Source organism: Hemibagrus wyckioides, linkage group LG10 (genome assembly GCF_019097595.1).
Source record: "Hemibagrus wyckioides isolate EC202008001 linkage group LG10, SWU_Hwy_1.0, whole genome shotgun sequence".
Classification (NCBI taxonomy): Eukaryota; Metazoa; Chordata; class Actinopteri; order Siluriformes; family Bagridae; genus Hemibagrus; species Hemibagrus wyckioides.
In genome coordinates, this window is record NC_080719.1 from 19960210 (window position 1) to 19986193 (window position 25984).

General features: G+C 37.7%; 1 protein-coding gene across 1 annotated transcript in view; it reads right to left on the reverse strand.

Moving 5' to 3' along the window:
* nkpd1 (NTPase, KAP family P-loop domain containing 1) overlaps positions 1 to 19750 on the reverse strand; it is a 191939-nt gene extending 172189 nt beyond the window's left edge. The window contains exons 1-2 of the mRNA XM_058401356.1: positions 19625 to 19750; positions 13240 to 13382 (exon numbers count right to left, since the gene is read on the reverse strand). Of these exons, the coding sequence (XP_058257339.1) occupies positions 13240 to 13382; positions 19625 to 19750 (269 nt within the window). The remainder of the gene's footprint in view (positions 1 to 13239; positions 13383 to 19624) is intronic.
* Positions 19751 to 25984: the final 6234 nt, after the last annotated feature.

Consider the following 25984-nt stretch of genomic DNA (forward strand, 5'->3'; position numbering starts at 1 on the left):
TGACGGCACAGATTGACATCCTCCCACAGATTACACTGGGGTAAAGAAAACCCATATGCTTTTATGTGAGCCTAGATGATCCTAAAGCAAATGTAGAACATTATTTTCTTTAGGAGCATCTAGGCTCACATCAAAGCATATGGGCTCATAAAGGAGAAAAATAAACTATTAATGCTGTGTACTGTATTGTGAATGACTTTCCTCATCCTTCTGAAGACAAGATTGTTAAAATAAATCTGTTTTAAGTGAGCGTTGAGAAACACAGAGACCACAACATGCAGGCAGACACTTGGATCTACAGCAGTCAAGTGAACTCTGGTGCAGCAAGTGCTGGATAATCATTACTGAAAAAAACTGGGTCTGTCATTGTCTGTATAAGCCTGACAGGACAGATAGTAATTCCTATCGAATCCACTTGCCAAAGTGGTGGTAAATCACCTGTAGAGCCAAGGTATGTGAAGGCATCTGAGTCAGATCTGATGAATTATACCTAGTTGAGATGACCAACCACCAGTGAGGCATCAGTAGAATTTGGTGCACCACATATGGGATAAAGCCACACATTGCTGATCTACCCATCTGTCTTGTGCTTCTTAATTTTATTACTTCCATAATTAAATATTTTGCTGGGACTTATTGCAGCCTTTTCCTTTTTTTTTTTTTTGGCTTTCCTTTTCTATCATAGCAGTCTTTACAGCAGTTCATACACTGACACAAGGCTACTTTATGTCAATATTTATTTTCTGATATTTTCACTTTTGTCACTGAAAATATTCTTTGCATCTGATGAATGTTTTGAATTTATATCAAGATATAGAAAAAATATAATCCAATAATAAATAAGCTTACTATTTCTGAAATAATATAAGCACTGTAAAGTGAAAATCTTGAGTAAATATAAATATAATATATTCATTTATATTTTTCTCATCTTGTATACAGGTTCTTTGATAGAAAACAGGACATTTACAGTTGGCAGACACCCTTTTCCAGAGCGACTTGCATTTATCTCATTTACACACCTGAGCAGTTGAGGATTAAGGGCCTTGCTCAAGGGTGCTGCAGTGACAGCTTGGTGGTCCTGGGATTTGAACTCCCAACCTTTCAATCAGTAGTCTAATGCCTACCACTTCCCTACAGATCATAGTAAGGCATGGGTTGTACTTTTACTGTTCAGGGATCTGTCATCTTTTTCATATAGTTCATAATAAATCTTACTATGAATGTGTAGAACACTAAAAATCATTTATAATCAGAATTTTCAGTATTGAAAAGCTTTACTGCCTTTATTGTGAACTAAAACTGATACATAATATTAATGTATTTTAAACACACCTTTTTTTTTCTCAATGAGGGCACCATTAGCTTTGTGAAGGGTTATCCTGTTTCTAAAGATGTGTGCCATGTTTCTGAGAGACAAATGAAGTTATAAAATTGAGAAAAAGTGGATCTATGCATTAAGCCTTTAAGCTCTACATTTCTAGGGTAAAGAATGTCTCTAGATTCTAGGGGTATTAATCTTAATGCCTTTTTATTCAACACCACCTCTTCCATGAGACACTTTCACCCAATACATGCGTCTACCGAATATAATAAGGCATATGAGCCAATAAATGAACAGTAACACAAAGTGTGTGTGTGTGTGTGTGTGTGTGCGCGTTAGCATTCCTCAGGGTGAAGGGCAAGAGAAAATATTGACATAAAATGCACAACTAAAGCACACATATAATTAATGAGTTGCCCAAACAAACCTTTCAAACTCGAATACTGCCACTGCCTATAAATATTGGATATATTCTGCACCCATCTTCTGCTTTGTATGAGTCTGATGTGCTGATATGAAATAAGAACTCTCCATTACTTTTGGAGTCCCACATACATTTGGAGCAAAGAAGTGAGCAAATCTAAAATGACATCTTAAAATTAGTTACCACTTCCACACTCCCATGACCATAGTGATTTAGGAAAAAGGTCCCACAGTTGTCTAAATTTGGAGCTCCATCGAGTATAAATAAAGAATGAGATGAGCGATGGAGGTTCTTTCATATAACCCAGACAGGAGAAAAGGAGAGAGGGGGTCAGCACAAGTAGTTTTAATGTAATGGAGACAGACTTTTGACTGCTTCAGGGATCTAAGAGTCTTATTGGAAACATGGTGTGGGGCCAGTCTACCTCAGCTGTGATAAGAACACTTTATGAAGGAAAGGCCAAGCCAGAATAGACTATCACATGCAGTTAAAAGAATATATACGCTTGGTTTAATGTTCTTTCCAGACGACTAACCATAAAATGCATTAAAGAAATAGATCAAATAAAAAGAAGGTAAAAAAAAAAAAAATAAAGCAGATAAATAAGCATATAAATCCTAGGCATGTTATTTAATTCTTTAGTCACACCAATTTGCTTATCCCTCCAAACAGTAAACACATATCCTCAATGACTTAAGCAACTCACTTACACTCACTTTCTATACAGAGGGGCTGTATTTTTGCTCTTCATGCATCCATGCCTACCACAGACGTTATTACCGAGTTTAGTTAGTGTCGCATTGCTGCCACATGATTGGCTGATTGAATAATTGCATCACTGTGCAGGTGTACCTGTGATGTGTTGCTAATAAAGTGGATGGTGAGTATAACTCTACAGTATCCCTTGTTTTAATTCTGCTTAATCCTTTATTGCAAACTTCATTTTTAAAATGATTCTTTGTTTCCTTTCCCCCTCTTCCAAAGGTGACAGCAGCTTTGTGTCCTTTGAGGTTGGAGTTTCAGTAGCTCCTCAACCTCTTGTGAAGTTCAAATCCTGTTCTTTGTGCAAATGCCAGTCAGTCCTTGGCAATGTTTTATGTCTAGTCTCGTTTTTTTAATGCTGGGCATCATGCCAAGCTCGTTAATTTCCCCCGCTCCTGGACAAGAGGAAGGAATATTATGATGCAAACATGGTCTCATTGTGTTAAATCGGGGCTCAGCAGCACAAAGCCTGCAGTCAAAGTTCAACATTGCACAATTGAGTTCAAGCTGAAGCCATGGGTCTCTGTGCATGCTTCCTTGCATACAAGACACATTAATTATTTAAATATGTAGAATAGTTGAAGGTCAAGCTTTTCATGCATTCTTGAATGACGGTTGGTGAAAACTGACAATTACTCATGCTAACATTGTTAGTGTTGTTGATGACTAAAAACAATTGTATGGATGCTGTGACTCAGGCAATAGATTGGTTGGGTAATAGATTAAGAATTCTGGGAGAGTTGAGTGAGGAAGGTTGAAGTGGAGAAGGGGCCTGGGGTGTGATCTGATTATTGACAGTCTTGTCATTGGCCTCATAGTGTTTTCTGTCACATTAAGTGGCAGGATGACATTTCTGAAGGTTAGCCATGCACACGACTTGAGCAAACACAAGGCCAAGCAAGTTTTCTCATCTTAATCCTTACTGGGGTTATTCATCAAATAATATGATGAATAATATGATGACTGAATACAGAGAAGTGTAAAAGTATGCATAGTGACACAATTTGTGATGTTTAGGTTATATATATATATACACTACAATCTATTAAACTTAAAGTATAGATCTGATCATTGTTGAAGGTTCTAATTTGTTAACCTATTGTGTTTTCTATTTTCTACTGTTTTATAGCTTATACTACCATATTAGGCCTTGCCACTTCACTTTTATAATCTATATACACTACCACTCAAAAGTTTGGACACACCTTTTAATTCAATGTTTTTGTTTAGGGATTTGTTTTCTACATTCTAGAACAATACTGGAGATTTCAAAACTATGAAATAACACACATGGACTTAAGTAATCCATATGTATTGACAACAAAAACAGTCAGTTGTTATTTTAAGACACGAAGGTCAGGTGTTCTGGAATAGTTCTTGCAAGAACCGTATTGTCAAGTGCATTTGCAAAACCCATCAAGCACCATGATGAAACTGGCTCACATGAAGACCATCCCAGGAAAGCAAGACCAAAATTTACCTCTGCTGCAGAGGAGAAGTTCATTTAGAGTTACCAGCCTCAGAAATCACCAATTAACAGCACCTCAGATTAGAGCCGTTATGAAGGCTTTACAGAGCATCAGTAGCAGACATATCTCAATATCAACTGTTCAAAGGACATTATTGTGTGTTTCGGCCGCCTTCAGCATTGTTTTACAATGTAGAAAGAAATAAACATCAGGAAAGACCATGGAATTAGAAGGTGTGTCCAAACTTTTGACTGGTAGTGTAAATCAGATAAAAATTTCTTATTTGGTATAGTTTGTCAGTATAACTGTATGATTAATCGTCCAACAAGTTGTAATTTCTCTTTGCAGCATTTGTAGATGTGTGAGCCTCAGTTGTATGCGAGTCCCTAACCTCAGAGACTCATTAACTATAATTAGAATTGAAACAAGAGCATATGTTGTATAATGAGATGAACAAGGCTGACCAAACAAAGTTGTATTTCTGTAAGTGTGTCTTTGTCATGTTCAAGTGAAAACTGAGATTGCCCTATTCAACATGTAACTATTTTAATATGTATAACCATGCATACTCAGATTACTAATATATTCTGAGAATGCATGGTGATAAATATTAGAAACTATTATTTTAAATAATATTTTTTTTTGAAAAATCACCAGTTGAATGGACAAAATAATTTTTTGAAAGATATATAGCTTGATGATGGTTGCATCAGCACAATAAGATTACAATTATAACTATTACAATTAATAATAACAATATTTTTATTTGATTATCTGAAATCTGTTGATTTGATTATCTGAAATTAGTTGAATCCATTGATAATCTCTGACAAATGTCAAATGGACAAATGTCAAATGTCAGATGTCAAATGGAAGTTTGCCAGTGACATAAGATCTAAGGTTTGACTGTTCCTATGCAGCTCATAAACTATACAAAGAAAGGTGAACACAGGGCTAGGATGTTTACATAAACCTCCCTTGAGTGAGCTTGGTATAAGATTTCCATCCAACTGGCTCTCTGATGATCAACTTCAAAGTCAATGTGTCTATCTAATCCCACAATGCCCTCAAGCCAAATATCCACTCTTGTAAGACATAAATCTATCTATCTATCTATCTATCTATCTATCTATCTATCTATCTATCTATCTATCTATCTATCTATCTATCCATCTATCCATCTATCTATCTATCTATCTATCTATCTATCTATCTATCTATCTATCTACCTACCTACCTATCTGTCTATATATGATGCATATAGACAGGATAGATAGATTGCATTGTATTGATACATACCTTTCTCTTGTTATTAAACTTAAATTGTTGTCTTTATTAATGGATTCACTGAATTGGTAAATCAACTTAAATCAAACTCACATAAAAAAAAAATATTGCTATTGTCAATTGATGTTTGCATTTAATAGAAAGCTTGTTAATAGTCAACTGAACAGTAATAGCTTACCAACCTTACCTACTGTACATAAATGTTATGCATCAATTTGTAAAAAAAAATATAAACAAACATAGGAAAAGTAATTGGCAGGCTCTTGGTTAATGAGTGGAATGAAGCTTAATGCCAGACAAACACAGAGAGTGTAGGCAGCTGTTTGGCTTACTTGAAGTGGGCCAAAGAGCGGATCTACTTAAGATACTAATTCTTGCTAAGCTACCATGCCAACATTGGGGAAGGTCTTGGCTTTTCCTGATCCACGAAGTTACAGTCCATTCAGCCAGTCCATTAATGAAGGATTGCAGAGAGTCCTTTAGCTCCACAGTTCAGCTGAGATTTCTCCAGAGATGAAGATTCTATATGGACAAATATCAGCAGGAATCACACCAAAGTTTCAAGTAGACATGGGATCACCTTGTCTAGTGATCCTGGGCTATGACTTATGACTTAATTCATACAATCCTTCAGTAGAATTCACACTAAAGGTCCAGTGTTCTAATATGGATTAATATTGCAAGGGTAGGTACTAATACCAGTGCCAGCCCTAAAAGTCACAGGCATGAACAGGCTGATAATTTTCATGGATCCATGTGGATAGAAATCTAATGCCAAGCTAAGATCTTTGTAAGATTCTGGGTTTTACATTGCAGACATGTAGTGTCTCATCATTCACTGGATAACTGCTTGTTATTCAAGTGCATGTTTATTGTCCTGGGGTAGTATCTCCATTTCACACCAAGGAATGAACTTTGGGCAGTATGAACTTTTGCATGTTCATAAAATGGCTAGATAAGGTAACTGTAGTGATGTGTCTTCAGGATACTTTAATAATATATGTGTTTGACACCAAACATGATCTAGTTCTCCTGTGTCTTTGAAAAAAAAATCATAGGGGATAGACATTCATCCATCTGTTCATTGTGGAGAACCTGGAGCCTATCATAGACACAAGGGATACCCTTGACAGGGTGTCATACTATTTCATATTCACATATTTACAACTATGAGAAGCCAATCGGACTACAACAACTGTCTATGGACTGGGATTAAACCAGCCTATCTAGAGGTATGGGGCAAATATGCCAAACAACATTGAGCATTTTCTGATATCTTCGATATTTTTGAAAGGAACATGTATTATTGATGATGTAATACCAGAAGTTTGGATAACTGTCTCATTGAATTCCTGGAGTGAGAGCCTTATAATCCCTGGCTCTAGCCAGAAGTGCTTATACTTCTAATAATGGTGAAAAAATATATTCTAGGGTGCTAATATGCTACAACTATTTCAGATATCATCAAACAGCTTTTATGTATTTTAATAACAAACAGAAAAGATTAATTTCTGAATTAATATTCATTCATTGACATTGTTGCTATGTGTAGAACTAATGGAGATGTTTTTGTTGGGGTTTTTTTTTGTCAATAAGATACTCAAGATGTTTGATGTGATATAACACTTGGACATTATTGTTTTTGTGTTGTACTGCTGATCTCTACAGCAATATACCCATAATGCAGAATGAAATTAGATTTCCCAACAGTTGCAACACAAAGTGTGATTGTCATAAGATGTAAATGCCATAAAAACTTCACATGCCTCTGTGGGTCTGTGATCTGGTTACATACTCAGTGTATATAAAACAGGACAAAATAAAAGAATTACTGATGATAACTGGCATTACAGAAGTACCGCCTCTTTGTCTTCGCCTAGTGAAATGCAAGTTGAATGCTAAGTGTGGGAAAATAAAGCATGTGGAATCTTTGGAATTCTAGAGTTGCACAGTGTGGCGGGTGAATATCATCTCTGACTATTGGTATAGTAGTCTGAACAACTGCATAAAGAAATCTATCACCTGCAATGTGCATTAAAGTCTCTACCAAATAAATAAATTCTCAAACTGGTTCATAGGTCAGGGTCTAAGCCTGAAACCCTATTGGTGAGGTTGGTATAGTAACTATATATAATAAAAGGTATAATAAAGGTAAAATTAAACCTTAAAACATGGATTTTTTTTAAAACAAGTGCTAATTTAATTATTTCAAAAAGAGATAGATCTTTAGTCATCGTTTGAAGACATCCTGTCACTTAGCTTTGAGGAGATTTAGGAGAGGTTCATTCCACCACCTAGGCACAGGAACCTTAAGGCATTCTTGAATACTGAGACATGGTAGGTCCAAGCAAGCAGTGCAAGAGGACTGGGAGGAGCACAGGGTCTAATAAATGCTTTAAAGTTGGTGGTCCCTGGTCCATTTTTTACTTTGTAGGCACGCATCAGTTTATTATGTCAGTGGGCAGCTACAGGATGCCAGTGGAGAGAGCATAGCAATGAACAAATCCTTATGATGAGAAATCTAGCATGAGTGTGTCAGTTTTGCTATGTGAGATAAGATGGAGAGAAAGATGGTTTCCCAAGGTTGCATGCAGTAACAGATGGTGAGATCTGAGATTTGTCCAGAGAGATCACAAGATCCTTTCACGTGAATACATCTTCTGGGATGAACAGTGGTCCGGTTTTGCTGGGATTAAATATCAGCTGATGAGCTCCCTTCCTTAATGAGATGTCATCTCCAAGAAATTGGGTACAGGGAAAAGGAGCAACCTGAGGCTGCAAAGGGCTATACATAGACACAGGAGGCAGGGGTAGTGGAAAACATGTGCTCTTTTTATTTAAGTCTTAATGAAGCAGTGTGAGGTAGTGAATGAATGGTGCAGCGCCAAGGTGATCTTAGGTTTAGACATGGGGCAAGCAAGGGTGAGTAGGGTCAAAATGAGCTTTCTCCCAGAGGGTTTGAAGGTGCTCAGCACAGCACCAGTCGGTACTGTGGTCTTTGTCACTGTCTGTAGTCTCTATGTGAAAGGGAGAAAAAGGGATCAGGACTTCTGTCCAGACCAAAACTGTCTCACATTACTGTTCCTGCCATATCAATTTATATTCCCTTGGTCTCTTTAGGACTGCACTCACTGGCAGCCAGCCATGCATAGTTGTGCCACTCCACTTTTCACCGTTTTGTGCACATGCACAACAATGGGGTGCTGAACTTTCAGTACCCAGGCAGCATTTGTGAGAGGAACGTTAAGTGCTTGGATGGCAGTAGTTGCTGACCTGCCTTTAAAAGAAAGAACAGAAGAGGACCAAGCACTGAGCCTTTTGGGACTCCAGTGGAGAATTGGCATGGAGAAGAGGTGAATCCCCACCATGCCTCCTGGTAGGAAGCAAGCCATTGCCATGTCATGTCGTGAAATCCAAAACTCATGAAAATGGACAAGAGACTGTTCTGGGTGACTGTGCCAAACACTGTTGAATGGTCATGTAGGATGAGGGCTGATGACACTTTGGCTGATCTAGTATCATGGAGTTTCTAAGTCAGGGCCACGAGGGCAGTTTTTGTAATTTAAACTGATGGTTTTGTTGTTTAGTTGACCCTCAAACAATGTAAATGCACATCACTGTGAACTGAAGTATGTCTGGACACAGTCTTTAATTAATCTTGTGTACTTGGTGACTGTACCCTGCAGAATACCACTGTACATAACAGCATGGAAGAACAAAGTGTTATTGTCAGTGTGACAGACTGAAGAGACTGGGAGAATTCTCTTTGGATAGTGGAAATTCCACACACTATCAGGCTGAATGAAAGTCTTAGCCAGAGGGACCCAAAGCAATACTACCCTATACCAGCTCACATTGTGAAGCTTGCTGGAATATTCTATTTTAGTGTTTACTGTATATCCCATATCTCGGTATTAGCCATTGGTTCAAGATCAGGAATCTTGACTTTGGATTCAAAGATCTTAGACAGTTGAAAGTTCTTGGTCACATGAAGCTGTCCACTGTCACTCAGAAAAGCAGGGAAGTCATACTCCCTTTTTTGTATCAAGGTTAAGAAGGTCATCTCACTCTTTGTGAAAATTATTACCAAACTCCTGTATAACAGGGATTAGCTCTTCTACTCTCCCAACAAATACCTTTTGAGCCTTTTGTGCCTGATCATGATGTTAACTATGTTGAGCTTTCTTCTTGATATCTGATGATTCTTTTATACTCCTGAACAAGCTGGCTCACTTTAGACCCAATTATCAGCCATCTTTTGACCCATCTTCTGATAGATTTTCAGTAATGCAAGTGGCTTTATAATAGCATTTGACTGTTCATGAGATTTGTCTCTGGCCAGGAACAGTCAGTCTGATTTGTGGACAACAAAGTTTCCTTCAGAGAAATCTCTCTCCACAAGTGATAACTTGTCTCTTAGGTGTATAGAAAGACAGTGAGCAGGTATCCAATGAGAAGTAAGATATCAGCTATGTGAGAGCTTCACAGTAGAGACCAAAGTTCGCTTCTGTCAAAAACCATGTTAGTGTAAAATGGGCAAATCTATTGTCAACACCAGGTACCACAATCAACAGTGGGCGCTCTGGTGTGGAATGTTTGTGCATTCCACATCAGTCTCCCAGATTCAACAAAATAATTGACTTCTTGATAGCCTCTTTATTGTATTCTTCATCAGCTGCTGTCAAGAGCTTGTAGAGACACTAAAGACTGACACAAATAAATCCGCTCTTCCTTTTTGTTGCAACATGTTTTATTGTAGTCACAGAATGAGTTATGTCTTAAGTAAAGGCATCAATAATGGAATTTTTTTTGACTATGTCACATGTTCAGCATCATTTACTTCTTCAGTGACTCTCACTTTGTCTAGTCATTCATATTCAGGTGTTAAGATTGTTTTGAAAATTAGTGAATGACTCAAGAATCTCTGGGATTGCTTTTTATATTGACTCTTGGAAGTTGCAGTGGTGAGCATAACTGACCTTTGCTATCTGAGAAGAGATGTTGAAAATGAAAATGCTTGTTGGTGGTCTGTGATATGCTGTGGTTTCTTTAATCCTAGCATGATAATTAGATGAAGAAGAAACCTTTATTTGTTACATGAATATTATAGCTTGTGAGGAAGCTGGGGGTATGGTACAGCACCTCTGGAGTAGATAGGGTTAAAGGCATTGCTCAAAGGCCAAACGGTGGCAGCATGGCAGTGCTTGGACCCCCAATCATTTGCTCAGAAACCCAGAGACTTAACCACTGAGCCAGTACTGGAGTGAAAGGAAAAGTGTTGCAGGGACTGAATTCACATCCTGACACCCTGTTTGGATCAAATTTGGACTTGTGATCAATGTTCTACAAAGGATGTTTGTAAGTTTAGTGACTAGTAGTATCTAAAACAACACCAACAAGCCAAGGGTTCATCACGGCTCTCTAGAAGCTTGTGATGAGCTTCTAGTTCAGGTATTTGTGTCATAAATTTGCCTTCAGCCTGGAAGAGCTGACATTTTGGGTCTTCAGTCCCTATTGCTCAATTTGCTGTTATTATATAATTTAGTCAACTCTGCAAGCTTGAATATTACTGGATCAATACCTCCACTAACACATTTTGTTTCATTTATATATAAGACTTGTTCAGAAAATAATACAATGATATATTTGATTTTGTGGTCATGCTGTGTTTCATTATTTTACTGAGCTTGTTTACTGATATGAGCTCATACTTAGCAACTAAGCTGCTTTGATACAATCATATTTGTCTAAATGGACAGGATCAAGCACGACTGGTAAAGCATTCATAGCTTTAAACTTAGGGATATTTTTTGCAATCATACTATCTTGCTCATTTTTTTGAGCAATTCTATACTGTATATTGTTGGTGGGTATTTAAGGTCTTTCTTTTTGTCCAGTTGACAAAGACAGCACTTGTTCCAGTCTATTTGTCGCTTGGATGAAGATTCTCCAATGTCAGCCATATTCAAGAATATATGTTAATAAACAATTAAAGGGTGTCTGTTCATCACCTTAATTGTTGGCACTTTCATGTATGGAATACAATTAGGTTCATGCATTAAACTGCCATATATCTAGCCTAATTGTTCATCCAGTGTTATTCAAGTCACATGTGATCTGTACACCATTCAGATGACTAAAGCCCCATCATAATTGGCTCAGCTATCTCATGCTGACACATTCTGTCAATTCAGGTGCGGATATCTAACTGACATGGGAGCTAATTAGAGATCATTTGGGACACTTAACTGTATTACTTCACAGAAGCTGACAGTGAATCCAAGCTGAGTTTCACAGCAGTGATGTCACCAGTATGTCCTGGTAGTGCATGACATTCACTCATGTAATTACCATCACAGATAGATTTTCAAGTTGCTAATGTAATTTTAATATCAACTAAACCTTGATGAGTCTCTAAGTGAAAATTGGTCCTTGTATCCCAAAGTGAACGATTCTGCAAAATTTAGCTGCCCCACTAATTGCTGTGCAGGTTATTCCACATATCAACCCACAACACAAATCAAAGTCTTCACAGAAACCTGGGGTTTTTCAAACACCACAGGAAGCCCAGATTACACACTGAGAAATGGCCTTACCAAACACTGAACACATTACAAAATCTTTTGGATAAAGCCATAGCGAGTAAGAAAGACTCCTACCATAGCTTCTTTTCATATTAAAATACACCTGTTAATAATGTCATGTTCTTAGTGCAGTTGTCAATGATTTGCAGACATCACCCTATTCTTGAAATGCTAACCAATTGCTACAGCCAAAAATAATGACGTCCATATACAAGCACAATGGCAGTCAAAATAAAACTTCAGATCAAGCAAAAAGTAGTCTTTTATTTTGATTTGATATAGGAAAGATCAATCTTTTGTTATTAGCAATTATTTTGTCATTGATCAACCTGATCTCTAGCAGAAAGCTTCTTTCTTATATCTATCAACACATTTTCTTTATATAGCCAAATGTATGTGGAATCATAACCATCACATATGAGCTTTACATGGAAGGTGTACCGCAGTGGACAACATACTGGGCTACTGGTCAGAAGTTTGTAAGTTCAAATGTCACCACTGTTCAATTCAGTTGTTGAGCTGATGAGTTAGGTAAATGAGCTAAATGTTAGGGCATACACCTAAATTATCTCATTTGTTATAATAACTTTCACTGGATTTGCCATTTCAGTCACAAGATCATTAGTGAGATCAGGCAGACCACTCAAGTTTATCCACACCAATTCTGGCAATGTCTACACTGACCTCTCTTTGTGTACAGGGGCAGTGTCTTACTAAACAGGTTTGTGCCCCTTAATTCCATTTCATCCCATTTTCAGCTGTCCACATACTCTTGGCCATAAAGAATATTTTCATGCAACTTCTTCCCACTGACATTGAACCTGAAGTTAACATCATCAAGATGAAAATTGTTCATAGGAGCATTTACACAGTGCATTTGCCATTCATGAAAATTGTTATAGTTTGGGAAAAAATGAATTTGTGTACCAGGGTTTGTTTACTCAGCAGTCAAGGAGACTCAATAACATAGATCTTACTAAAAGGCTCATCTTCCTTTAAGGCTGTGCAAACCTAGGACTAAGTGACCGATAAATAATCGGGTAAGTCTCAACCTGCAGTGTACTGTATAGTCCTTAGTGTGCTGCAAGCCATCACCAGATATTCTGATTGTATCAGCTTTCCTTATGACACAGGCCTTCTCCTTTTCCAACATTGCAATTGGTAGGTTGAAGTGTGTACTAATGCCTTACACTCTGTGTTCCCAGGATTGGTTCCAAATCCACTGAGACCCCTACATTATATTGAGGAACTGCCGATATTTCATGTGGTTGGCTGATTTTTGCATGTGGAGCACAAAAATCATACATTTAGGGAGAACCACCGTAATTGTGAAAAGAATCTTACTGTTCATCAAAACCTGCCTCAAAAGGATCCTTTGGATATACTTACCTGATACTATCAACAACCAAAGCCTTTGGTAGTGAACAGGACAGCAGCCGCTGGTAAAGGTAGAGCTTCTCCAAAGGTACTGGAGGTGGAATAGTTACACCAGAACTCCAACCGACATCCAGCATAGTAAGGCTAACCCTCACCTGGAACACACAGGGTAAAAGGAATAGAGGCCAACCGAGAAACACTTGACATTGCATCCAGGAGGCAGATATTAAGAAAACAGTTTCCAACTGGTCAAGGACTAAAATGTCTGCCGGGATCTTGTTAGCGGCCACTGCCCAGATAGAGGCCATAGGCGATGCTGCTGCTGCTGCTGATGACGATGATGATGAATCCTTACACTGATACAACAATAATGCATCTGGATAGGCCCTCGGTCTTTACACCTCGGCCACTGAGTGTATAATGAATACGATATACCCATATAAATACGAAACACAAATAGGTCATTGGTTAGTTGTTTGAGAATTTGGCAAAAAATCGTGGTGGATGCTAGCTCAATACTTCATAGATGATCTCTTATTAAAATATATAAAATGCCTATTTCAGTGCATAGGCTGAATAGATGCCAAGAGCATCACTACATGTAATCCAAGGGTCAGGTTTGATGTAGTTCATCTCTAAAAATGATGACACCAACCCTCATCTAACAACATTCATTTAATCAGCAAGGGAGGAGGATACAATGTTGAGCATCTTATGAGCATCATGCATTAGAAATTGTATTATGACTGAGTACAAGCAAGTGATATTGTCCAGTAATGGTTGTCTAGCTATTGAGCAACTTAAAGTGCATCATGATCTTATGATTGCATATTTGTAAGAAATTTCACAAGCTAACTGAAGGTCAGGATGAAAAGTAAGGTTAGTGGTTGTAGCTTTTCTTGCTGATTCATTTGTATGATCTCCAATGAAACTGCCCTTATTAGAATTCCCATGGCTTATGCATTGGATTTGAGGTTGTGCTGCATTTCTATTCGCTTCATTTGATCTTGCTCAGCACTTGAACTTGTTTCTCATCAGTAACTTCCTGTTTACTTTGCTGTGCATCTGGTCATTAGGAACATTAACTCATTTTCAGTGGCCAGCTTTGGCAAATGCTTAGATCCAACTCTTCATAACACACACACTTTAAAAAACATTTTCGTTTTCCAAGATCATTCTAACCTAGTGTTAAAGCTCATTGCAGTTGTTCAGTGAATGCATCTTTTCAGTTTTGCAATGCTTGGAACTCTGTAGCTAACCTGATGGTGTCTTGCTGAATGATACAGCATTCCAATTTCAAGGACCTTTTTTTCTGGTGTATGTAAAGCAACAAGGTGAAACTGACAGGTGAGCAATGTCAATTAAAAATCCTTTTTTCTGATTTGTCAACAAACACACATAACTCAATAATGATATGTAGACACAAAGATACAAAATCTCCCCATCAGATGGTGTCATTCCTGACATTAGTAGACTTTATGATTTCATTTAAACCTTAAGTGTACACAGTAGATGAAAGACATCTCTTTATAGGACTATCTGTCACAGTGGAGGCACTAAAAAAAAAAACAACACTGGATATAACCGAGCCAGGCTTGGGTCAGCTTCAGCCCAAAGGCACATGTAAGGACACTACAAAGGAGAAACACATAAAAGCATCTCATTTAATAAGTTCAGTCCCCTCCCCTTCTTGAGAGCCTCCAGGTCTTAGAGAGGAAACAAGATCCAGAAAGAAACGAAAACAAACATAACTTAAATCTCAAGGAATTCCAACTAATTCCACCATTTCCTGAAGAGATGTCAAGCATGCTCATTCCTAAAGTTTGTACCACTTCATAATATTTTCTAATGAACATAATTGGCTCTATTGACCAAGATAAAACAGTTAGAGAAACTCACTGAGTAAAGAAAGTGTGCAAGTGGGTCGGCAGGTAGGTCCACTAAGGTCATGGATGTTGTTGTCTTCTTTGAGCTCCCACTGCATTCACTTGTACTCCCTTTGTTGAAGCTTGAATCATTTATAATGAGTCACCAGACTTTCTACCCTCTTCTAAGAAATGGTGGTAAGACCAGTTCATGACCTGCTTGGAAGGTCCACTTGCCGTTGTTCTTCTATGGTATCTTGTCTTTATTCCACACAGTCTTTAGTACACAGAGTCACTACATAGTATATAAACTCACTATACTAGTATTTAGAGCAAGCCAAGAATCATAGATGTAGTGGGAGTCAAAATGTGGATGGGCAAAATAATCACTAGGATATCTAAAATTATAAGCGGTAACGGTCAGAACTAAGAAATTAGACGTGAGGGCAGAGGTCATCTCCAAACACCTTTCCTGATAGTAAGGTGGGTTGGTTTCTCATGTCATTTAGCAGGAGTTATCTTTGTGATATTCACCACAAATACTACAGTATTTTATATGGTCACTTTGTGACCTTGTCCCAGAAAGTTGCAATATGCACGCACACACAATGGAATTGGGAGTCATTGGAATTTGAAGCTAGGATAAAACATATGTCCTATCTATTATTACTGGTCACTTTAAGACAACCATCTTTCTTCTGGAAACTCAGAACCTGCTCATAATTAATTGATTATGACAAGATGCCAGAGAGAAGTTATTTGTCACCCAAACACAAATTATTTGATTTAAATCTATTGGTAGATTATTTCACATTTTAACCAATACTTTATCACACTTTGCACTCACTGGGCAGGTCTGTGGTATTCAAAATAACTAGCATTTCCTTTATGTCATGCTTGACATTTGACAGCATTCAAAGATGCCCTCAACTGGTGAAACATGTCAATGTTAGCGGTCCAGGTGGAAACATATGGGGATATTTCTGATGAAGCCAGAATTTTTGCAGTGTAAGAGCCATTCATATATTCCAATAATCTACATTACATAACTCTGCCTGCAAGTTGGGCCTAATGCAAGAGAGGAAGAAATTGCTAAGAATGTCTTTGGAGACGCTGACTTGTTGAACTGGGAAACTGTTAAAATTGAATTGAAATCCGCATGTCACATCTCTGGAAGATATAGCCCCAGGCTCACAGATGCCTGTAACTTCTCAGCTTTCGATCCTCTGGTTTTTGGAAATTCAGGTGGATTTTAGCAGTACCAAGTTAGCTACCTTTATAACTCTAGTGGGTAGATTCTGTTTTAACAGAGTCTTTCTTTAGGGATTTCTTCAGCACCTGGTATGGTCCAGCAGGAAATGAGCAGACTGTTACATGGACACAGAGGCAAAGTTGTAGTCATGAATGACATCCTTTTCTTTAGGAAAATTCTTTCAAGAAGAGCATGATGACCTCCAAGCTGTTATGAAAGCAGTTAAAAAATGTCAGGACTGAAACTGAAATGTGACGAATGTCATTTCAACAAATCAGAGCTCCAGTATTTCAGAACACATAATCTGCAGTGATGGAATCAAGCCTGATTCAAACAAAGTGAAAATTCCCAGTCCTTTGAATGTGATGATAAATTATCTGGGCAAATTTCTACCTAGGATGTCTACTGACCTTCAATGCATTAGTAAAAAAAAGATGGCTCTAGAAAGATGGTCAGGAACAGGTCTAAACTGAAGTAAAATACACTAGCCAATTATGATGTGAAGAAACCAGCATGTTAGCACCAGCACCAGTATCATTATTGTTCAAAAAGCACAAGGGTGTGATGGTCAGGTGTCCTCAAACATTTGGCCATTTTGTGTATCTTGATGAAGAGAATAATGGGAAATGTTAAACTGTCACACATTATATAGTACAGTTGGTACAGATCTTACATAAAATATAATAAGATGGACATGGGCTATGAATTGGGAAATGACAGCTACTAAATATTATAATCTGAGGTAAATAATATCTGATTTTTTTATTTACAGGTTTAGGACTGGCAAGCAGGTAAAACTGGACCAGAACTGTATTAACAGCTGAATTGTGAATCTGTCCTTGAAGTAGAGATGGCCCTTGATTAGAAGTTATGGCTTCTTCCATTTTAAGGCAGAACCATGGGGTTGATCTCTTAAATATATAAAGTCCCATTAGCCAATTATCAAAAAATGTGATCAATTGAATACTTATACTGTAATTCACACTCTTCGGTGTTCACACTCTTCGGTGTTTATAATAATTTATAATCACACTCTCCGGTGTCACCCAAATGAGGATGGGTTCCCTTTTGAGTCTGGTTCCTCTCAAGGTTTCTTCTTCATACCAAGTTTTTCCTTGCCACATTCGCCACAGGCTTGCTCACTAGGGATGATTTTGTCTAACATCTAGGACTTTTTACACTATTTTTTTGTTTCTTATGTTCTGTAAAGCTGCTTTGAGACAATGTTCATTGTATTCAAATAGTCAGGGTATTGCTGGCTCAGTGTTAGGGTTCTCGCCTGCCATACGGGAGGCCCGGGTTCAATTCCCGGCAAATATGGCAAATAATCACCACATCAATCTATTATCAAGAGACTCATGGTAATAAAGTGAACACATTGTATGGATATTGGTGTCACAAAACTATCTAATTTAAGAAAGTTGTTATTGGATTATCTGAGAAACTTTATGTCACATTTGCCTTTTATTGCCACACTACAGTTTTAAATTGATTTTATTATTATTATTATTATTTTTTTTTTTTTTCAAAAAGATTCAGATACTGACATTGTGATACTGAAGGGTCTGCCTTAATAATATAGTTGGTATATAAAAATTATTGAAATGACTCATGTAAGGTACCATTTTTTAATAACTCTAAAGGTCTCTTTATTATTTATAGTCTTATGTCGCTGTGCTTATGTCTTCTATTCTAGTGCCATTCAGTTTAGCTGAGCCAACTTAAGGGCATTCTGATTCTCTGTTGGACCTCCATGTTGTTGTGATGTTTACTCAGGGATGATGGCATGTAAAGTCAGATCTGTGATATATGATTTATAAACAGAGTCCAAATGACAATCTCTCCCCCTCAACCTCCCCCTTCCCCAACCTATTTCATTGGAGTTGGGAAGGTAACCTCTGAGCCAACAACACACTTTGATGAATGGCTTGTCTCCACCAGGGCCCGCTAGATGAAACGGACATCCTCCTTCACCTTTCCCTCAGCATTCAGTGATAAGTCTGCTATAAGTGATATAGGACATCAGCCTCTGCCTTTTTCCTACACCCTCTTGTTCTTTTTTCTGGGAACGTCTAACTCTCAATTCATCATCAAGTCGCCTTGCTTCTTGTTTTGAAACCACGCTGAAAGGTCACACTGAACTGGTGTAGTCACAGATTTGGTGAGGGGCAGAAAGAGTAATCTTTGCTGGATTTGACAGCTGTAAATTGCCATCCTTGCCTTAGCCACTGTGTCCTTCTGGAAGTTTCTGTCTGATATTAGTCAGGCTTACAGAGACCAGACTCTATCTGATTTGATCATGCTGCAACCTTTTGGCTGACACTGAGAAGAAACAAGTGTTGGAACAGTTTGATTTTCATCATACTTCCAGTGCAAATAGCCATATTTAAGAGCAATAGAACAACATTTACACAGAGAGCATCAAGCAATGAACTTCACAAGCAGCTCTGTTCCTACACCCCTTGCTAAACTCAGAGGAAGTGCATCTAAAAATTGTGCATGATCAATTAAACAAATCGGAAATGTTGAAAACAAGACAAAACAAAAGTACTCTTTGGCAATAATTCAGCTTGGAAAATGAACTAAAGCACACTGAAGTACGTAGATGAGAGTATCATGATATAGGGGCTGCTTCTTATTACTGAAAGCAGTACTGGGGCATTACAAGTCATGGAAGGATGAACTTGGAAATATTTGAGGAGAGTTTCATCAAGTGAATCTGGGGAGATGATGGATAAACAAACCCAAATATATAGAAAAAAAAGAAGAAGAAGATAGAATGTGAAGGTCCTCACCTCTCCAGAATATTTGTAAAGGATTTTTTAATGCAAGGTAAGTTTAATTTATTTAATTATTCTGGTTGTGTATGCTTATGAATACATACATTCTGTACAAAGTAAAAAAAAATACTCTGGATAAAACATTGGAATTGCTGCATGTTTTTTTCTAGTACAGATGAAAATTTCTTACATTAAGCATGACAATCTACATGTTAAATTGACTGTCTGCAAATGTGTCATTATGCAAACAGTGTCACTGACTGTGTTTAATATGGTATACATTATTGATATTCCCCAAAATAATTTTGGCCAAATCATGGATGCTACATTATCTGGTCACTTTTGCATAACATATTCTTTTCTTTACCATGTCTTTGTTCCTGCTCTTTCCAAACATCAGTCATGCAGGTTCTAAAAATGAAAGAATAACATAACCCTTCATAACCCTTAGCACAATTAACATTTTATTATCCATCACACTACGAAGTGCCCCCACTGACCTCACTGACACCCCCACCTCCCACCACCACCACCACCTTATACACATCCTGTGCACTTATTGCTGCTCTCATCAGTACCTCCTCATTCTTCTTAACGTGGCAGAGCTGACCTTCGCCATTCCCCATTTTCATTAGTATGACAAACCTGTCCTGTCACATCTACCTCGTGCATGTTCAGGAGTGTGAGCATGACATGGTTCCTTTTGCAAATGTTGTGTCTGTTTGTAAGAAAAGCTGAATGTATGCATGGTTGATTATTATCACCACTTTGGCCCTGTTGCTATTAATGTTGTCTATCTATGGTGATCATACTTGTATTTGCATTTTGTCAATATCAGGGCTGTCAAAATCAACCAAGTTTTACTTTAAAACCAGACGAAAATTATCAGCCAGTACCAAAACTCAAATAAAGCATATATATGTAGCTACTAAAGGACAAAGCATAAAACAATACCCTCATATTGTCATCTGGCATGTGTGGCATTTTGTGGACCTTTTGCTCAGCTTATTGTACTTCATGTGCATTCAACAATCTCACAAAGAACTAACCTAATTTGCATACACAATCTCAGCTACAAGAACGAATAGACTGAAACAAATAACCTACATTCATACATTAATGAGTACTATAGAGAAGAGGCCAGTCTGCACATTTTTAATATATTATTAACCAATGACCATTAACTCATTTATACAATTATCCAATCATCTGATCATGTTGCAGCAGCTCAGTGCACAGAATCATGCAGATTCATGTAAAGATCTTCAGCATTAAACATCCAAATGGAGAAACAATGTGAATTCAGTGTCTTTAAGTGTTTATAGTATTCTGGAAACTGCTGATCTCCTGCGATTTTCATCCACAGCTCTAGTGTCTCTAGCGTTTAACACAGAATGGTGCGAGGAAAAAAAAAAAAACAAACATCCAGAAAGAGGCAGTTCTGCATCTTTTAGGTGAGAAGATGAGAAGGTTTAAGCATGGTGAGCAGAGAAGTCTTCGTGACTATAAACTGTTGTAGAAATGACATTATCAACATTTACATTATTACAGTGTCACCCAAATGAGGATGAGGTTCTCTTCTGAGTCCGGTTCCTCTCAAGGTTTCTCCCTGATATCATCTCAGGGAGTTTTTCCTCCCCACCGTCACCTCAGGCTTGCTCATTAGAGAAAAATGTTAGGGATAAATAGTAACTTAACTTTAAACTTTATCATTTTTTTCTATGTTTTTATACTTCTTAAAGCTGCTTTGAGACAATGTCCATTGTTAAAAGCACTAAAGAAATACATTGAATTGAATAGAAGCACGTCAAAAAAGCTGACTACAATGATCTGTCACATTCATGACAGAGATTAACATTAAGTAGAAAAATAATATATAGAAAAATGCACCAAACTGATAAACATAAGGTAGACCAAGCTTATAATCAATATATATCTAATGTAACTTTATTTTACTGACAGATTTCCTGATAAATGTTCCCTAGTCATCTATATTTACATGGCATATTCTCACTAACAGTACTAACACCTTTAATGAGCTCTTGAGTTTCGTTTGCATTACATAACAGAGCTGGTAGTTACTCTTATAGCTCTTATAGCTGATAGATATTATGATGGACTATAAACACACTGACATACAGTATTAATCTATTTTCTCTTTCCACTCCCCTGCTCCCTCATACAGTGAAACAGTTGCTTCTCAGAAGATCCTGAAACAGCTCATGCAAGCAGCACTGAGGTTCAACTTCTCAGAGAATGTTAATACTCAAGAATGGGTGAAACACTTTTTTGATAAGCAAACGCAGACGAGAAATAAGAAATGGCTCTCTCCTGGATTTCTGAGAGAAGGCCATAGTCAACTCTTCACTCTGATGTGCACACAATCACATTGTCCTTTATTGATAAAGTGCTGAAATAATTCAGGCTCACTATTATTGAATTGAGGCCAGGAATCATATTCAAATTGGAATTGTCATCGGCACATAGCAGATCATCTTTTTTTATCACCTTTTTGATAAAGTTAGCAGTGAATGCAATGTGGTTATGTAGATTTTTTATTTAGAAGATCGGTCTTCCGAGAGAGATTTGACATTATATCAGCTTTCATATTAGAAGTTCAGTGAAATCGGTCAAATATTCCTATCAGTATTATGCAGTGGATTTTTTTTTTTTTCATGGAAAAAAAAAATTATTACTGGTCATAGTTATTAATAAAGAACATACTGTATGTATCTCACCTCGGGCCTCCTCTTATTTCTGTGAGGAAATGGAATATAATATTTGCTTTTCACAGAGTGGGGAAACTGAAGACTTTTGTTTTTCTCATAATTTGCTACTTTTTTTTGTGGGTTGACAAAAAAAACATTATGTGGCTGCATCATTGTCATTTTTAATTTATATTGCTACAAAAAAAGAAAAGAAAAGAAAAGAAAAGAAAAGGCACCACAAAACACATGCATTTTTAAACCTGAAGTAGTAAGGTAAGATAAGGTAATATACATTGTTGTGGTTGTATACAATATAACAAAAACCTAGTGTGGCACTTCTCAGACAGCCACAAGGACATTTAAACATAACACTCAGGAATTTCTGCAATGTACAATATGTAAAAGAACTCCATGAACATAGTGTAATACCTTTTATTGAAATGTACAGTATCTCACAAAAGTGAGTGCACCCCTCACATTTTTGTAAATATTTTATTATATCTTTTCATGTGACAACACTGAAGAAATGCCCCTCTGTTACAATGTACAGTAGTGAGTGTACAGCCTGTATAACAGTGTAAATTTGCTGTCCCCTCAAAATAACTCAACACACAGCCATTAATGTCTAAACTGTTGGCAACAAAAGTGACTACACCCCTAAGTGGAAATGTCCAAATTGGGCCCAATTAGCCATTTACCCTCCCCGGTGTCATGTGACTCGTTAGTGTTACAAGGTCTCAGGTGTGAATGGGGAGCAGGTGTGTTAAATTTGGTATTATCGCTCTCACACTCTCTCATACTGGTCACTGGAAGTTCAACATGGCACCTCATGGCAAAGAACTCTCTGAGGATCTGAAAAAAAGAATTGTTGCTTTACATAAAGATGGCCTAGGCTATAAGAAGATTGCCAAGGCCCTGAAACTGAGCTGCAGCACGGTGGGCAAGACCATACAGCGGTTTTACAGGACAGGTTCCACTCAGAACAGACCTCGCCATGGTCCACCAAAGAAGTTAAATGCTTGTGCTCAGCGTCATATCCGGAGGTTGTTTTTGGGAAATAGACGTATGAGTGCTGCCAGCATTGCTGCAGAGCTTGAAGGGGTGGGGGGTCAGCCTGTCAGTGCTCAGACCATACGCTGCACACTGGATCAAATTGGTCTGCATGGCTGTTGTCCCAGAAGGAAGGCTCTACTAAAGATGATGCACAAGAAAGCCCGCAAACAGTTTGCTGAAGACAAGCAGACTAAGGACATGGATTACTGGAACCATGTCCTGTGGTCTGATGAGACCAAGATAAAGAAGCAGAGCATGATCCCCTCCCGTCGGAGACTGGGCCGCAGGGCAGTATTCCAACATGATAACGACCGCAAACACACCTCCAAGACGACCACTGCCTTGGTGATGGACTGGCCAAGCATGTCTCCAGACCTAAACCCTATTGAGCATCTGTGGGGCATCCTCAAATGGAAGGTGGGGGAGCGCAAGGTCTCTAACATCCACCAGCTCTGTGATGTCATCATGGAGGAGTGGAAGAGGACTCCAGTGTACATTGTAGCAGAGTGTCATTTCTTCAGTGTTGTCATATGAAAAGATATAATAAAATATTTACAAAAATGTGAGGGGGGTAATCACTTTTTTGTGAGAAACTGTATATTGGGATGTATATATTGTACACAACATAAACCTATTAGAGGCATATTTCACAGTGTATACAGGTGAAAAAGTGAACTGTAATGCGTATTAACAACATTGAAGGTTAAAACTGAGGTCAGCTTTGAGTTTTGTGTAAGAACATAGAGACATGCGATTGCACTGAGACACCATGACTGCAATTTTTTTATTGCAAAATGTTATAGTTGGTTCTTTGTTATGATTGTTGAGCTGTTTCTGATTCAACTAATCAGCTTTTTTAATCAGTTTATATACATCTGGATGGAGGACAGTTCCAGTCTCTTCCAACACCTCTGAAAGTCACTTCCTAGTTTCTGAAGTACACAAGTAGTCAGTGGTTCTTGGATCAATGGATCTTGCCAAAGTCTTGCAGATTCCTGTGTTTGCGTAAGTTCTAAATTTCTTTGTGTTCCTTAAAATTTCTCAAATTTTATCCCTTTTTTTAACACTGCCTAAGTTGTGTGTACATCCAGGAGCCAACCAAAGCAAGTTTATGTTGTTTTTCAGTCAGCAAAAGCTGTTTCGAAAGAGTCAACCCATGATACCAACATTACTAGGTGATCGTTTTTTTGTTGACAGATTGGTGGCGTGGGTGGTCTGTTCTATTTTTAGTCCAAGCTTGGTGGCACGACTTCAGGTGAGGACCCTTGACCATTGGACTTTGGTAATATTGGTAATATTTTTGGGTGTTTAGAACGGATTATCTGCATTTACGTTATTTCTTACTTCGTAAGGGTTAGGTTCACCTTACGAACTCGTCTCCAGAACAAATGAAATTTGTATGCCGAGGTTTCACTGTATAAGCATTATAAATCTTTAATACCAAGAATTGGCTAAATGTATGTACACTGTGTATACTTTTGTATTTTATCTGTTATAAAAATAAATTTTTGTAGTGCTGTTCTGGTAGAGAAATGTAAGATAATGTAAGCCAATCCAGTATGGATTCAAAGAGAGTTCAAGGCTTTATACATTATGTAGTATTCCTTAAATAATACATTTATGGAATTTAGCAGACATCCTTATCCAGATATTACATTTATCTGCTTTTTCAATTAAGGGCCTTGCACAAGGGCCCAAAAGCAGCAGCTTGGAGGACCTAGGATTCAAGCTCAAAACCTTCTGAGCATTAGTCTACCACCTTAGCCACTGAGCAACCACTTGCCTAGAAAAGCCATGGTGTACTATTTAGCATGGTAGTGTACACTTCAGTAAAATGCAGTGAAGAGAACAGAACTCTCACTTGGGTGGATTTTTATTATTTGATCATTTTCTTTTTATACCAGGCTTCTTATATTTTCCTGTCTCAGATTTCTCATGCTCTTTCTCTTATGCTTTTTCTTCTGAGCATTGTTATTGTCTTGTTTGTTCTTCCTGACTCAATAACCATGTTGATGATTTTTGTTTTTTTTTTCAACTTTACAAAAACATCTAGCTTTAAAATGTCATTTTTCAACTCCTAACACATCAGGCATGGCAGTCATCCCTCAACAAATAATACTGAATACTGACTCAGTGTAATGAAATTATACACACTATATACAATCTGTGCGTGTGTGTGTGTTTTCAATGGTACTGCTTTCATCGGTAAAATTATTCACTGATTAAAGAAATCATTATTTGAGATATAATTATAAGAAATAATGTCATTTAATTGGAAAATGCACAGCATTAGGCCTTGATTTTGAATATGATTTTTATATTAGTAGTTGAATACGTTTTCTTAGAAGGTGAATCTTCTTTTTTTTTTTTAATTTGCTATGCTTATTGGGATTGCTAAATGGGTCTTTGTATACTCCCCTATATTATATGCTTGTAGGCTCCTATATAACTGACTCAGAGGCTGCCTCTATCTTTGGAAGTCTAAAATTGCACACTGACTGTGCCATTAGTGAGGTAATTGTTTAGCACTGTAGGCAGGACTGTATGCCATTGCTTGGACACTGGGGAGTTTGACTGTGGCTATTTGCTGCTTTCCATTCAGCAGGAAGGAATAATTCAGTCTGAAGACGCCGGGCCTTCCAAGCTATCTCAAGCAGAGAGCAATGTCAGCAGGAAACTTAAAGTGCTATGCTAACGAGAACCATGCTATGATGTATTTTTTTTAGATTAAATGGAAAAGTTTGGAGCTGCATAAAAGCCAGGGGAATTTTTAGCACAAAAACTATTATATTTGAAAGTTTTTTATGTGTGTTTTGTTATTGTTTTAAGCTTTGAACCATATTACCATATTAATTTAAAAAAAAGTAAAAATCCCTAGTGGTCTAGTGGTAGGATCCCGTGCTCTCACCGCTGCAACCTGCATTCAATTCCCAGGCAAGGAACCAAGCCAGTCACTGAGGAGTTAACTTTCAGTGCCGGTCCCAAGCACGGATAAAATGGGAGGGTTGCGTCAGGAAGGGCATCTGGTGTAAAACCTGTGCCAAAATCAAATATGCAGTTTGGATGATCCTCTGTGGCGACTCCAGCTGAAAGGACAAC